Source organism: Notechis scutatus, chromosome 4 (genome assembly GCF_049901735.1).
Source record: "Notechis scutatus isolate UNSWTSFEM ecotype Mainland chromosome 4, rNotScu1.2, whole genome shotgun sequence".
Lineage (NCBI taxonomy): Eukaryota > Metazoa > Chordata > Lepidosauria > Squamata > Elapidae > Notechis > Notechis scutatus.
The window spans coordinates 145,865,916-145,879,355 of record NC_142012.1 but is presented as its reverse complement, the minus strand read 5'-3'; the positions used below and the strand labels follow the sequence as shown (position 1 = coordinate 145,879,355).

Below are 13,440 nucleotides of genomic sequence, written 5' to 3'. Positions count from 1 at the left end.
TCATACAGAACATTCCTGTCTCTTGACACCACTACAGCTATAACTACTGCTGTCTTCTGGTCCTTGTCTACTATCATTATGTCTAGTTGATTGGTCATTATCTACCTCCCCATCTGGATCTGGAAATCCCACAGGATCTTAGCCTTGTTACCTTCCACAACCTTCTATGGAATCTCCCATCTGGACTTGGGAGGATCTAGCCTATGCACTTGCAGATGTTCATTATGCCAGCTATTTGGCTGTGCCGTTCAATGTATCCTATTCCTGCCTGCATCATGCACCACAACACTATGTCTTGGATTGTCATGCCCCTGGTGGAGACTGACTCTGAGGAAGAGGATGAACAGCCAACAGGGAGTTGGGAGTGTGGCTCCAGAGGTGGTGGACAAGGCTGGGGAAGGGCAGAGGCCGGCTGAGCAATCAGAGGAGGATCCAGGCTCATCCCCTGTCCATCCTAGAGCACGCAGGGAGGAGAGGATTAGGGAAAAGCGAGGTCTACTCAGGAGGAGATTACCATGATCCTCCTCGTGGCTTGCAGCTGGGAGCTATGATATAAGTTTGTAAACTGCGTAGTCAGAATTGCTGGAGTCAAAGTTTAGTATTTTCTTTGAAAGAGGTTTATCTTTGCTGGCGTTCTTCCCATGGACTCTCCTCGGTTATCTTCCTGGAATGTATGATTAATTATTTTGGCTTGCTTTGGAACTGTCGTCAATGCGGTTTGTTTTTGGTTTCCTTTTGCCTCATTATTTAGTTTTGTGACTTTAAACTATGCCTAATAAAACAGTGAAGTTGAAGGCATTACCGGACTTTGTTATGGGTTTGAGGTTATTTTGAGAGACTCCGGGTCATCACATGAACTGTCTCTGAAGCTACTTTGCATTGTCTGTATCTCAGATCCTGTCTAGTGTGGTAGATCCCTATTTCTATGGGATCGGTGCTTAGTGACTGTTATTGTGTTCTTGTGCTGCTTAGTACCTCAGTGCTACCTTTAGTCCAGCCCTTTGTAGCGACTAGTAGATTTCCCCATTTCTTCCACATCAGCTGTTGATGCTATATCCCATGCAGATCTTGCCTTGCCATGGCACTCTCTCAATTTGATCTTCCTGCCATATCTGCTGCTGTCTCAGGCATTCCCTTAACAGCTCATCTTTGGGTGCCATCTCACGTATACATCCTGGATGCTCCAGGTTTCATCCAGAACAGTAGTTTAACACTCACCAGACCCAGTTGGTGTAGTCTCTGCATGTTGGACTTGGAGTAAAAACCTCTGTATATTTTGAGATGCTTCCGGGTCTTCACATCAGCAGCTTCCGGGTCTTCCTTTGGTCAACTCACTATACTAACAGAGTATCTAATTCCTGACAAGTGGTGATGGCATGAATTTTGTTCTCCAATTCTGATGTTTCGTCAAGATCTGTTTGGTAATACTAGGACATTGCTTTGTTTCTTGCCTCCTCACTGTGGTTCCCATGTGACTGTGGGATACCACAAAGATAAATTTTCCCCATAGCAATCACTGAATATTATTTTTTCAAGTCTCCCAACAGTGCACTAATTACCACTGTAACTAAGTTCATCTATCTGGCTTCAGGTTGTCCTCTTTTCTTTGTCCTCTTCTCTTTCCTTCCTCCTTTTCCAACTTTAAAGCCTTCTCCAGAGATACATCTGAGTATTAACTAGCATTTAATTTAGAACCTCAGTAATTATATTTTATTAATTCTCTATTGCTAACATATTGTTTCTTTCTAACTCTCTTTTGTTCACTTTTTAGTTATCTTAAGGACTTCACTTAATGTCTGTGTATTTAAATTTTATGCACATTATGCTTATATTTCACCTCTTCTTTGGTCCTTAATTTTCGTGGTCCTTTATAATTTTATATTTGTATAAGACATTGGTCAATGATCATAATAAACTTGAACTGGCTTTATTTTTTGGTTATCTTTTCTTTTTGTTACTAATTTGAATTTATTAGTTTTTCTTTTTGTTCAATGTTATATATCACATAGTCCTTCGGAATTGAGATAGTTTACATAAAGACTGTAAAATAAATAATTCATACATATTAATTTTCATTTGCTATAGATATATCTATGACTTTCTTCCTTGTGTTATCCTCAAAAGTAGTATACAAACATAACAGATAATAAATTATATTATTCAAATGCTACATTACAACTTTTTCTAGATTTCCAAGTGGTGATAGGTCAAGGAATCACAATTATGGATAATGTACCTGCACCAATCAGATCAAAGGATAGTTATTTGTTTGTTGGTTATAGCATTTTTAAACAGTTGAAATATATTCTGATGCAATCAGAAGTCAAGCTAATAACTGGTGCATAATACTATGGACCTCTTGAAATAATTGGTTTTTATTATTAAACTGATAGTTCATTAGATGAAATTTTAAGATATTGATTCTTTAAAGCTCTAAATGACCTTGGTCTAAGTTGTCCTGGCATATAATTATCTCCACACAACAGTCAATAGATGAATCTTTCTTCAAAAAGTCCTGATTCATGCCGAACAAATGGAAGAAGGTATTCTGTATCACTTCCCAACGTACAGAATGTTCTCTCTTCAGAATTGACTTGCTTCATCTCATCTTCAAGGAGACGTCAAGTTCAGAAAGAATCTTTGAAATGATTGATTCAATTTTTTATGCATACGTTTTTAATCTGGATTTTAACAGTTTATTTATTTATTACATTTATTGGCCATCCATCTTAGAAATCATGTGCACATACAGTGTTGTAATAAAGGACAAGAAATGGTAAAAGTAAAATAAACAAACAATGAAAAATAGGAAACAGAAAGTATTAGAAATGAATTCTCAAAATTAATGGACTATTAAAATGAGTAGTTTAATATCTTCATTGTTTTTTATTGTTTATTGTTTTTTCTTTTCTTTTCTTTTCATTTTGTTTTTTTCTTTTTCTTTTGTTTATCTTAATTTTTTACTTTAATTTGTGCAGTACAGATTTTTATTTTAATTCATATCATTTTATAATTTTATTATGTTAACATATATTTGCTACAATTATTATTAAGAAATTTAATATATAAAAATAGATTTTATATATGTGTGTGTGTGTGTGTGTGTGTGCATTTAACATTTAATAAAAATCATTAGAAAACAGAATGAATATAAAATAGAAGCGATATAAAAGACTTAGTGAAATTTCATTAGAAACTGATTTGAGCATGTGAATGGCATTGGTTAGTCCCTTCCTAATTGTAAACCTGTTCTAAATTGTCCTTGAAAAGAAGGTATGCTACTGAAAATTGAAATCAACAGCAGTTAATACATTAAAAAGACCTAACATTGAAGATGTCTTCACTGGGAAAATTTACATATCAAATAATAAAAGCAAGATGATTTGCATAGAAAAGGTCCTCAGCCAATTTATGTTAACCACCACAAAAATTACAGACAGATACATACATATAGAAGCTTTATGCATGCAGAGAGTATTTGCAGACATAAATAGTCATAAATATTTTATGGATAAAAAGAAATACAAAGTGCAACATATTTTTACTGATCCATACTTAGAAAATTATTGGTTCACAAAGAAGCCATTGAAAAACGGGTTTTAATTTGTTCATAAATTACTTGATCTTAGAAATAAATCTATGACATTTCAAAGCATGTGTTTTATATGGTTGTTCAAAAGTAACTAAACCAGGAAAACAGTCATTAAAATGGCAATTGCTATTCAAACTCAGGAAATGTACAGTAATGAGCTTTGAACCAACACAGATAGTTTCACATATAGACTAATGGGAATCAATCTGTTCATGGATCTGTGTTCAATGAAAACATTAACTCGGTGAATGAATGCTGAAAAATGAGCATGATTCCCATATTAGAATTATTAGAAAAGAAACAGAAAGTATTGTCATTATAGCAATATATTTAACATAAATCTTTACAATAACCATACTTAAAATACAGCCCTACAGATCTGGTCAACAAAGGATTTTGTAGATCTTTGACAAGTCAAATTAAGCCTTTACATCATATGATGAAAGACATAATTTCTTTCTACAAGATATATTTCCCCCATCTTATTATATAGAATGTGGGATCATACAAATTGATTGAGTGGTAGGAGGTTTAAAATAGTATTTAATATGAAATTGCTATATGTTAATTCCAACATCCAATGTAACACCTCTCTAAAAATCACAAATAGAAACTGAGGAAACCAGAGGAAACACAGATAAATTACCTTCTTTTTTCTTCTTTGCTTCTTCTTCGCTTCTCTCTTTTGCTTTTAATGCTTCATCAGCTTTAGCTAAAAATAATGTATTGACATGATGATTAGTTCTATAATAAACAGATCTGGAAAATGTAATATACTCAGAAACATAGTCATTTGAATCTTTGATGGAAAGACCTGCCTTTTTAAACTTTTATAAATTTAGCATAACATTGTTATAACTGAATCTCAGATACAGAATGAAATTTTTATTGTATTTTTTTATATAAATGACTCTTTTTAAATGTGAATTCATATTCCCAATGTTTTTCCCAAGGACATCCATCCAAAAAGCATCTGCCTTTGGAACTAAAAGTAAATGTAATTCCAGAATGATTCTTCAAAGACAGGGCAAAACTTAATCCTTCCAAATAGGCCTGAGCCTTCTAAAATGTAATTATAAGGAAAGGAAAAAAGAAAAGTGCTGGATACCAAGAAAACTCAGTGAATCCCTCACTTTCATAGCTTGTAAGTCCCTGAAGAAGTTGAAGTAATTGATGTTTCTAGATTAATGGGACAACAAATCTCCCAATCTTTGTTATTTTGTCTAAACAAAATATCTTAGCTATTCATGCATCTGTGTAATAATATTTTTTTATGAAAAACGAACAGCTTCAGAAAAAATATAGCACCCAAACCATTTTTCAAGCCATATGCAGACTTCAGCACATACTACTTGAGAGTATTCCAGACTAAGTTTCCATTACCAGAGCATGGTTGTCTAACACAAAGAAACTCTAAAAGCTATATATGTTTGATATACAGTATTATCCAAATGGGATATAATCTGAAAATGAGAGTGAATGGATGGAACACACCAAATTTCCTAGAATGCATTGCAGATGTTTTCAAGACTGATCACAAGATAACTCTGACTTAAGTCCGGATCTATCGATCACTGAATTCAATATCTTTCTTCCTTCCCTCCCTAATATGTACAGGAGACTTATTCAAGGCCATACAAAATTTATGCCTTTTGCAAATCAGAAGCTCCTTGCAGAGGAAGCCTTCTCTTTAATTCCTTTAAATGCTGGAAACTCCCAATGAAGAGAGGTAAATTTAGTCATCTTTCCATTACTTTTTTTCTAAATACGGTAGTAAAAAAGACATTTAGTGAGAAAGAAGTTAGTTTAAAAGTAATTTTTTTATTGAGTTGAGTGGGTATTTTTTAAATTCATTTAAATGGTTAAAGTAATACTTGAAATAATGCTAGATCAATTTGTATGTGGATACATTATTCTACCCCATTGCCTTGCTAGACAACAGAAAGGAATATAAAGGGCTGTCTAGAATCTCCCAAAACACAGTGTTGCATAGAAGGTACTGTATGAAGAATGGTATGGTCAGCGTGTAATTGGACTATAGGATGAAATAAATTCTCTATACAGAGGCAGAATATCATTTCATGGAAAAGACCCTCTTTTTCTTTTTCAGTGCAAACTATAAAGTTGTATTTAATTCATGTTATGACAGCACTTTTTAAAGCAGCATCTTCTTTTAGAAATATCTCCTCTTATTACTTAATTAAGTACAAGTTGCTCAACTGCAAGGATTTTAAACACTTTACTACAGATGTTAAAGAAGATTAAAAATACACAGCACAGTAACAAGGGACTATCAATATACTCTGTAAATTAATTAAATTTCTGTTCTAGCACATCATTTATTCTGAAGCATTAATGTCTCAAAGGGGCCATTCTCTTTTATTGCTATCTCACTGCATGATGAGTGAACTTAGAGAATAATCTCTAATAGCATTATAGTTGATGAAATATTAAGTTTTTTAAAATATTGCTTTGTCAAAAGATAGAGAAGCATAATGTAGGTAGTTATATTCTAGAGCAGCACTTACTATGTAATAAATCCATTAAAGAGTAACAGTTTCAAATACTAGTCTTCTATACCAACATATTTGTTATATGAATATTCAATTGATTTAGTAAGCATGAAAGGCACAAATGCCACATGACCCACAAATTTAAAATCTAATATCTCTTTTCAGTTGGTATCTATGCCTCCTTAAAATACACAGCTTAAATACTGATGTTCTGAAATGACAGCACCAATTACAGAGACATCTGTTTCCATTTACAAGCTTTTAGATACACTTAGAATACATTTTAAATCATGAAATATTAAAACTTTTCTGCCTGCGATCTCTTTACAAGAATGTACTAAATTAGATAATAAAACAAACCACTGGTAACTATAAAGATTTTTACTTCATTCACACTAGTACCAAGGTAAGGATAATAGAAATTACATTTAAATTTAATTTTGGTTATATGTGTAATTGTAGCTATATCCCTTGAGTCATGGAAATGCTCAGCTCATGTTACTTTCAAATTACCTTCTCAGATTCACATTCCACTCTTTATAACTATCTTCAATATGTATTAGTAAAGCTCATTAGAATGAAATTTAATAATGCAAACATTAGGAGGGTTTCAAGATCCTCCATTATCAACACAAGATGGATTGCTTATATATAGCTCTTGGGCCAACCAGGCAAAATTTAGATTAAATAAACTAGCAGGCTTAAATTTGATTTATTTATTCCACCATGCCAGTGCGTTCTTCATAACTGATGTTTTCTGCATAGGAAGAGTTTATTGGATTAAAAAAAAGCAAGCTCATGAGTAAAAATGCCATCTCATAGTTAGAAATGCATTTTTATGCATTGCAGAACTTATACTGCCAATCTTTTCTCAGTACGGTATTATTTTTAATTATTTTATTTTCCATTCCTGTTGATTACTTTGAATACGGCAGCATCCTAAAAATCTGTCTGTCTGTCTACATATCATTCAGATACTCAAAGCAGAATGCTCTAATTTTTCCCATAACGGCTGTGGGAGACTATTGGAACCAGACGACGGGAAGAGGAGGAGGAGGAGGATTGTTCAATGAAAGTGAGAAGAGAGCAAATCCATAGGCAATGGCCACTGGAAAGAACCATTTCAGAGACTCTGTCTATAAATCTGTCTGATAACTTATTTCTATACCTTTCAGGATTATGTTTTTACCATGATTAGCATTACAGATGTCTTTCTGAAATCCTTGTGGTTGTTAATTTACCATAGAACATGGCATTATGTATGAGGTAAACTGGGCTAAGAGGAAGGAACTGGTCCAAAGTAATCCACTTCATCCATGACACTTCCATGGATGAAGGTAGATGAGAAACTGGTCTTTCTTTCAATCCAACATCTAAACTATTACATCACATTAATATGATCCCAAAACTGAAATGTTTTACTTAACCCATTTGGAAAGTTACATTCTAAAATCATTCAGAATTCTTTATAAGTAACTTTAAAAAATAGAAGCCAGTTGGGGAAAGGCACCAGGCTACAAACTGAGACTAAGTTCCATTATAGGCACAAAGCCAGCCAGTCTCTTATATTCCAAGAGTATATGGATGGTGCATACTATTTTCATTTTAAAAAGTCCTCTAATTGGCTATGTTCCACACAACAATCCTGTGAATAACCACCTCTTAGCAACTTTTATTCAAAAGCAACTGGCAACTTTGGTCCAAAAAGAGTTGGATTATCCCCATGAGAACTATTGAAACATATAGTTTGATATTAATTTGGATTGTTAAGCTTCATTTAGACATGAGATTTGCTGAATGAGTGCTGGGCCTTCATGCCTTTAATGATAAGCAACATTATGCAAACTGCTGAAAAGGAGTAAGATATAGACAGAGGAATTAAAAGCGTAAGAAAAAGAAGCATAATGTACATTTCTGTGCAAATTTTTTTTCATTTCTATCACATTCTTTTATTTTTAAAATTTCTTTCCTTTCTTCCCGAAGATCTCACCCAGTCATGACTTTCTCAGTCTTCGCCTTTCTCTTAAGCTTTCACTCCTCTATTATATATTTATTTTGTAATTCAGTCCTCATTTATTCATTCTCTGTGACCAAGTCACATTTAGCTAATATTCATGTTTCTTCTGCCATATCTGTCTCTTCCATACCACAAACTGGACAGAAGCAGAGCCATTTTTCTTCTTTTAGCAAACATTCATTCCTTGGAACAGACCATATATTACTTACTATCTTTCTATCAGTAAAAACACATCTTAGCATTTTCCCAACAGTTTCCCAATCTTTAGTAAACATTTCACCAAGGTAGAAAAGTTCATTTTCTTGCCCTTTTTTCATCATTTATGTAGAAATTATTAATCAAGAAGAAAAAAATGAAATGGCAGTTCCTTGAAATAAATTATATTCCCCACACTGTGTATTTCCAGCTTCTTTTCCAGCTACAATGTAGCTGCCAGTGTAACCTGTCATATGGGCTACAGAACTGTCACCAAAACTTGGTATTTAAGGATAGGGACTATAGGAAATAATAGAGTGGAGTCAAGTGGAGGCTATGCATATCAAAGCTTAAAGTCATTAATTTTGAAAAGAAAGCCCTCTTTTATACAATCTATATTCTTTTTTTGTTTATCTATGTAGAAAATCAGAGCACAGTGGCATCTGAAAAATTAATAAATTATACATTCCATTTACTAGTTTTTAAGATGCCATAGTATTCTGATTCATTAGTTTTAAAAAAGGAATGCTTACTACTACAAGGTCATAAACACAAATGTGCACATTGGTCTTTAATAGCAGTGAATTGCAAGGTCTTTTTTTAAAATAAATGAGATATTATATAATATAACATGCAATGTCACACATTAACCAATCAATTAATGAAATGTTCAATAAAATATAACCTCAAGAATATAGTCCATAGACCGATAAGCTTTGTTTATATGGCACCAACTACCTATTAAGAAACTATGTCAAACCTACAAATAGCACAGATAACTGTCTTTATTTTGGGAAAAAATTCAACAGAACAGAAATACATAATTTTTAACAATAGGATTTAATCCTATACTGTTTTGATTTTAGGAAATGTAATAGTAAAGTATAAACAAAATCTGAGCAATATTAAAAATCAAACCAAACTACAAAATTATAGAAAATGAAACAAATCTATTGAAAATATGTGCATTTGCACATTTATTTATTTTTTTCTTCCTGTACAAAATTCATTAGCATCACTACATGTAAAATCTGTGAACAAAAATCCAGATTAGATCCCTCATAAAAGAATCAGATTTAGATAATAACGAACCTAGATTTTAACAAGATCCCTTCAATTCTTCTTGTTGTTAACATCTAGGTTCACTATTATCTAAATCTGATTCTTTTTTGAGGGATCTAATTTGAAAGGTATATTTTTCTTCAGTGTATTTTAGGAGTACAAATATTTACATTTTCCCTGATTTAAAACACCATCCTATGCATGTTTATCATGCCAACCTCAGTGAGTTCATTGTCAATTAGTTATGTGTGGGGGGGGGGTATCTCCTGCTCTCCCCCCCCCAAAAAAAACCCTGGAAATACAGAATGCTAACCATATTATATATAAGTGATATTTTACTCCATCATAGTATAAATGTATAGTACAACCATAATTAGACTATAATGTGTAATCCAGGTCTTTGTTCCAACTGCAAGCCTTAAAGGACAACAGCAGAGCTTCAAGTTAAGGACAAAACTATGTTTTTAGATAAATCCTCTGGAAAAGCTTTCAATTGCTGTAATTTAAGATAAATAGAAAATAGTCATGCTGTGAACATTTCTACATAGATTCCCATGACCTTTCTTATATAACTACATATTATTTATATTTAGGAATATTTTTTTTGCTTTTTTTAAATAAAAATGAGAATTAGCAGCATGGCAAGTAATGTAATAAAATATAAAATAAGCTTTGATTTTCATAAAAGTAAATAATAGGTTAGAGTAGAAATTGCAAATAAAAAAGAACTAGAATATAAGAGTATTACACTTCTGATTCTATTTTAAAGATTTCCATTTAGATACTATTAATGAATCATGAAGGTAACACCTACTCATAAGGAACCAGATATTCACTAGATGGCGCAACAAGAGTAATTTATATCTTTATTTAACCATGCAGTCTGTCTGTTGGAATGAAACAAATGCAATGACAGATAAATCACTCATTTTTGGTTGTTGGCCTAATCCTGAAGTATTAAATTAAACTAAAATCTTTTCATCTGTTTCCCCATGAATGCTGCTAGAAAAATTTATGCTGGAATAAAAGCAAACAACATTTTTAATAAAAATGAAAACAATTAGAAAAAAGTATTGCTTCAAAGCAAGCAGATGATACTCATTTTGACTGTATTTCTATAGATACAATTATATTTTGAAAAATTTAGATGAAAATAGTGCTTCTAAATATTTGTTTTCATATTTTTTTCTCAGATAGAATTAACATTTACTTATAGTTAGTTATACGTACAGCAAATACTTGCTGAAAACTCTATATGATTCTTGTACATTTGTTCAACAGATAATGTCATATACTAGTTATATCATTATTTTGTTCATTAGCTATAAACAAAATACATACATATATCATCAAACAATATTTGGAATCATATTAAATAATGCAACATCATCACTGGAAGATCTAATAAATATACAGTTTTTTAAATAGTGCCTTATATTGTCTTTGGGCAACAAATAATTTTATTGAGAAACATTATAAATGAATTTAAATTGTGCCAAGTTTTGGTACCTTGGATTTTTAACGTACAAATTTCTAAATATAATTCACCTGATTATCTATCTATCTATCTATCTATCTATCTATCTATCTATCTATCTATCTATCTATCTATCTGTTGGAGCCAGCAAACATCATTTAAGTCCAATAATTAAATTATTTAAATCTAGAAAAACTAAATTTACCAGGAATGTTAACGTTCTAATCTTAGATCTGTACAGTGGAAGGAAGAAACAACAGAATGCAGGCATACAACTTTTAGCAGTGGGATGCGATACAATCAGATAAACCTCCCCAAAGACTTTGCAAATCCTGATTACTACCTACTGTATTAAGACCATGTTTCTCATCACTTAATGCTTATTTTCATCACTTTGCTTAAAATATTGATAATCAATTAGAGCTACGTCTGTTTTGCCACCGAATCTGTGTCACAGTCTATCAGACTGTCAGGACCAATTCATTCCTCATTCGAAGTTAATTTTTTCTTCATAAATCTGCCTTTCGAAGAGTCATTAGGCGCAGAACATAGCCCGAGGTGCAATCACCTATTCTCTTTCATTAGTGGCAGGCAGAGTAGGTGAGGGAAATTATTAGAACTTTGGAATGATCACAAAGCAGCGTGCTGCCTGTCAGATCCCCCCAACATTTAATTCATCTAGCCAACTCACCAGCACTCTTGCCAACAGTTTTAAATGGACATTATTCATGAACATCTGTGACATGCTGAATATTCTGGGCTACAAATGATGAAAAAGCAAGGCACCCTTTGACTTTAAAATTAATTCTATGGTCAAAACAATTAACAATATAACCCACATGCTTGTGAGGTTATTTTTAGTCATCAGGAAAAAGAAAGTTAAAAAAAACCCTCACACTATATGTCTTATGATGAAAAACATTTCAGTGTACTAAGTCTTGCAATAAAAAGTAATACAATGTTTTCTTTATGTAGGAGGTTAACTAGTTTTCTTTGTGCTATTTAATATATTAAGTGGTTAGTTAACCACACTATAAAAACTCTTTGATGTGTTTATGAAGAGGAGTGAAATGAATTTATACATTTAATTTCAATGCAATACCATGTTATGTTAGAGTGCAGTTTCTTCTCATAATGGGCAACCGTATGTAGCAGATGAAAACATTATTTCTAATTATCAAGCATAAATACAATATGTCTGATATTGAAAATATTTTTTTTACCTGTTACAGATAGTTGCCCATCTATATGGAAAAAGAATTATACACATTGGAGTGGTCTAGAAGTACTGTTAATAAATAAAAATAAATCTCCCTTCAGATAGCTCATTTTGTAATAAAAATACTAAAGATGCATAGATCGTCAGATTTGATTTCCAAATAATATCTCAAAGTACACAGGTATGTAGATCTAGCATCTCTCTGCATCACCATGAAGCAGTTATGTCTTTCTCCAGAATCACATTACTGCAGTATTGCATACAAGCACTTTTCATATTCCTGTTCACTCCAAAGCAATATTCAGAAATCAAATTTGAAGCACTGCACAGCTGTAGTGTGTGTGTGTGTGTCTCCTATTTACCTATAGGAAGATAACCCTGAAGTAAAGATCTGTCTTCCACATTCAAAAGGCAAGAGAGCAAAAAATGTGTTTGCTTCTTTTACATTAACTACAGCTAAGATGGCTCTTTCTTTTTAAAAATACACCATTTGGATAAATATAGTATTATTAATTAAGAAGGTCTTCGGCATTCAAAAGATTGGACACAAATCCCTTTCAAAGAAAGTTACTGTACATTATCCTAACAATCACACATAACCAGAAACACATACAGATATACCCATACTGCCAAGAATCTTAGTAGAATCAATGCAACTGATAGGTAAGATACTATTAGATTCAGACATTTTAGAAAATAAAAGAGTTTGAAGAACTGAATATCCATGACATCCTCTAGAAAAAAAAGACTTAAAGAGATTACTGTCAAAGCAAGGGTAACAAGCCTTTAAATTAAGAGAATCAGTGAATTCAGTCAAGAATAAATTGAAGGATCATAACATAAGATTTAAGCAGAAAATGATATATTTAAACACATCTGCAAGCAAGTTCCAATTAAATACATTATTGTAGAGGATTAGAAAGAAAATCAGATACAACAGTCAAAATTGGGGACGGTTAAACAGAGAAGTATAAATCAGAAGAAAATGGAGAGAATAAAAAGAAATAGAGGCAGTCCTTGATTTACAACAGTTCATTTAGAGACCATTCAAAGTTACAATGGCACTGAAAAAAGTGACTTATGACCATTCCAGCATCCCCATGGTGATGTGATCAAAATGTAGACACTTGGCAGCTGACTCATATTTAAGACAGTTGCAGCGTCCCAGGGTCATGTAATCGCTTTTGCAACCTTCTGAGAAGCAAAGTCAGTAGGGAAGCAGATTCACTTAACATCATATTACTTACTTACAATTGCAATGATTCACTTAATAATTAACAAGAAAGGTCTTAAAATGGGGCAAAACTCACTTAACAACTGTCTTGCTTAGCAACAGAAATTTTGTGTTCAATTGTGGTCATAAGT

The 13,440-nt window shown here is 32.5% G+C and overlaps 1 protein-coding gene across 4 annotated transcripts in view; it reads right to left on the bottom strand.

The window, feature by feature from the left end:
* RSRC1 (arginine and serine rich coiled-coil 1) overlaps positions 1 to 13,440 on the bottom strand; it is a 150,274-nt gene that overhangs the window by 29,976 nt on the left and 106,858 nt on the right. For all 4 annotated transcript variants that reach the window (XM_026665625.2, XM_026665634.2, XM_087965234.1 and 1 more), the window contains exon 7: positions 4,239 to 4,304. In XM_026665625.2, the coding sequence (XP_026521410.1) occupies positions 4,239 to 4,304 (66 nt within the window). The remainder of the gene's footprint in view (positions 1 to 4,238; positions 4,305 to 13,440) is intronic.